We start from the raw sequence: 2,911 nt of genomic DNA, 5'->3' as shown, positions 1-2,911 counted from the left end.
ATCGGGAGAGGAGAGAGCAAGGAAGGTAGGTGGGGGAAAGAAGGTGGTTAACCGGGGTGGGGTTCGTGCGTGGTAGAAGGTGGGGTGGGTTTATAGCAACTACAGTTTTTCGGAGGGTTTCTGTGCGGTCCGGTTATCATTGACCAGCGGTGCTCAAGTGTTATCAGAATAAGCTAGGTGTTATTAGAATAAGACTCTTAAGGGGTGTTATTATAATAGACCCACCCTATATATATATAGGACGGCGGTTTGGGATATATACAAACATTTTACCTATATATATATATATATATATATATATATATATATATATATATAGATATAGATATATATCCGGCTAGGTATTACTACTACTCCGATGGTTGTTTAACGCCAGTTTTAACTAAGGTGGCTTTTCGGCTGGATGAAGCCACAAGCTGGAAGAGGCCTTTTCTTGATACTGCCAGCCAGCACAGTTGGCGACTGAGTGAGTGCACAAGCTACGTATCAGATTCAAGATACTGTTTCATGTGGCTACTTGGGACAGCGATGAGGCGTTTCATGAGCTCATCATTCATCAAGCAGCAACTAATTATTCATCAAGCATAATTGTCTTTCCAGATTGCGATGTTGGTCTAGTCATTCATGAGTCACGGCCAAACTCATGGAGCTCACACAAGTAAGCTCTGCAGGATCTATTCATGGGGAGCAGATGAGCCTGGGCTCAGATAGCAATTACCGTGCAACGTATACTTAGGTAGTTTGGTGGGCCCACCAAGTTCCAGTTAAAATGCATGAGTTTCCAGTAGTATCATCTTCCATTTTGTGAAATGAAGTTTCATTGTTGTTGTGCCAGGCTTCACTGAATCTTGGCAAGAATCTGCAAGTGGTGTCTATCCAAATTCATATTGGATAGTGAATTTGTTTTCTCGGTTTCTCTGGAACGGGACATGTTTCTAGAAGAGGGAACAGTTGACCCAGAATCTAATTGGCCGCCTGCATCATGCATCATCATCATCATGCACGATCTGCTACTGCTAGCTGCTGCATATTTATCCATTAGCTAGCCCAAGAGAAGAGAAGAGATGCATCATGCATGGTTCCATGGCGCCGCGTTACGTGCTCCTGCAGAAGGCGGCAGCTGCTTCTTGGTCTTGTTGTAGGGGTAGCTTGTGCTGTTTGTTTAATCAGAAACTCATGCAGAGATGGTTAGAGTCACTGCTGCGTTGCTACTTGCTGGTTACTTTATGGCCTAATTCCTCGTCTATAAATACAGACGAAGTTCGATGCGCTTCTTCTTCATCCACCTGTCCATTGCCAATCCCAGCTGCTTCTTCTTCTTCTTCCATCTGTCCATCTCAGCTTCTTCTTCAGTGATTAGCAAGCAATGATGAAGAGATTTGCGTTCGAGGAGAGGGAGATGGCGCGCGTGCTGCTGCTCGTGTCGCGCGAGCAGGCGATGCCCATGCCGATGCCATCGTCGGTAGGTGTGAGTGTGACCGGGCGCGGTGACCGCGCCCCGGAGCGGGCGTTCATGTGCAAGACGTGCGACCGCGTGTTCCCGTCGTTCCAAGCGCTGGGCGGCCACCGCGCTAGCCACAAGAAGCCGCGGCTTGATGGCGACGGCGACTTCAAGCCCAAGATGCACGGCTGCTCCATCTGCGGCCTTGAGTTCGCTGTCGGTCAGGCGCTCGGCGGCCACATGAGGCGTCACCGTGCCATGGTTGCAGGAGGCCATGGCGTCACGGCCGGGCCGCCGGCGAAAACGGTCAACAACCTTGACGACAGCAGCAACGCCGTTGTGGTTGTTGGCAGCGGAGGCGGCATCAAGCCCGGGCTATGGCTCGACCTGAACCAACCGCCGTGTGACGATGTGGGTGGCAGCGACGTCGATCACGGCGAGTGCGGCCATGACGCCGCAGCCGCTGGGTACACGTTCCACCAGTTCTTGGATGCCGGCACCATGCCGGTGGACTGCGTCGGCTACTAGCCCCTCTCCCTCTATTGCCGGTTTTTGCCAGACAGTACAGTTAATATCATGTGTGTGTACTTACCACTTTAGGTTCTCTTTTCTCTTTTTTTCTTCTTGGATGAAGACATTAATCCACATTTTGTAGTACCTAGTTGAGTGCCTAATGGAAAGTCATGACGCACATAGATCATTTCCTTTTGAGATGACAGTCTGCTCAATTTGGTGGCTTGGAGGCCCACCAAAACTAATTACCTTGGGTTTTGCTGTTATTATTATTGATGAAAAAACCTTTGGTCAAGTGGCCCAATGTAATTATTTTGTCATTGTAAAATACACATGGAGCTCGTGGGTTTTCCATTTGGTGCAAGTAAGGATGTTATGTTTTCTCTCTTCTTTTTCTTTGACATGCAAGCCAGGATCACTGCCAATTTCATTAAGATAGAAAAACCAAAAACAAAGTGGCCTAGTTTATAAGGGAAGCCAGGCTGAAAATCATACACCGTATGATGATTAAGGGACAACCGTGCAAAACCCCCACAACCATGATGACATCGGCCAACTCGAACTCGACCACTAACATGACCACAACCCGAAGATGTGTGGGCGAGCTCTTCGAAGACGCCTTCAACAAGGATAGTTACACCCAAAGGTGTCGCCGCCACCTGCATCGACCCCCCATCTAAGACCGAAACTTTCGCCCAGAGCCACCCACACCAAACCTGGGGAAAAGTTCGGCCACACCAACCACCAGCACGACAACTATCAAACCAACAAGCCATGATCTAGCAGAGAGAAGGAACCCTTCGGCGGTAGCTCCAAGAGCATCGTCGCCAGTATCCTTCCATTCCCATCGAACCAAGGCTTTCTCCTAGAGCCATAAGCCCCTCCAACTACCCCCGAGCCCCGGGGAAGGGGTCGAACCACTTCCAGCAGAGAGGAAGCCAAAGCCGAGTTGAACCG

General features: G+C 49.3%; 1 protein-coding gene across 1 annotated transcript; it reads left to right on the top strand.

Moving 5' to 3' along the window:
• Positions 1 to 1,253: 1,253 nt before the first annotated feature.
• LOC125544349 (uncharacterized) lies at positions 1,254 to 2,306 on the top strand. Its single transcript, XM_048708004.2, has one exon. The coding sequence runs from the start codon at positions 1,367 to 1,369 to the stop codon at positions 1,967 to 1,969; it is 603 nt and encodes a 200-aa protein (XP_048563961.2). The 5' UTR covers positions 1,254 to 1,366; the 3' UTR covers positions 1,970 to 2,306.
• The last annotated feature ends 605 nt before the right edge of the window (positions 2,307 to 2,911 follow it).

The sequence above is a fragment of the Triticum urartu genome, chromosome 1A (genome assembly GCF_056163025.1).
Source record: "Triticum urartu cultivar PI428250 chromosome 1A, HENAU_Tu73, whole genome shotgun sequence".
Taxonomy (NCBI): domain Eukaryota; kingdom Viridiplantae; phylum Streptophyta; class Magnoliopsida; order Poales; family Poaceae; genus Triticum; species Triticum urartu.
The sequence above is the reverse complement of the archived record's forward strand: the minus strand, read 5'-3'. Positions and strand labels throughout refer to the sequence as shown.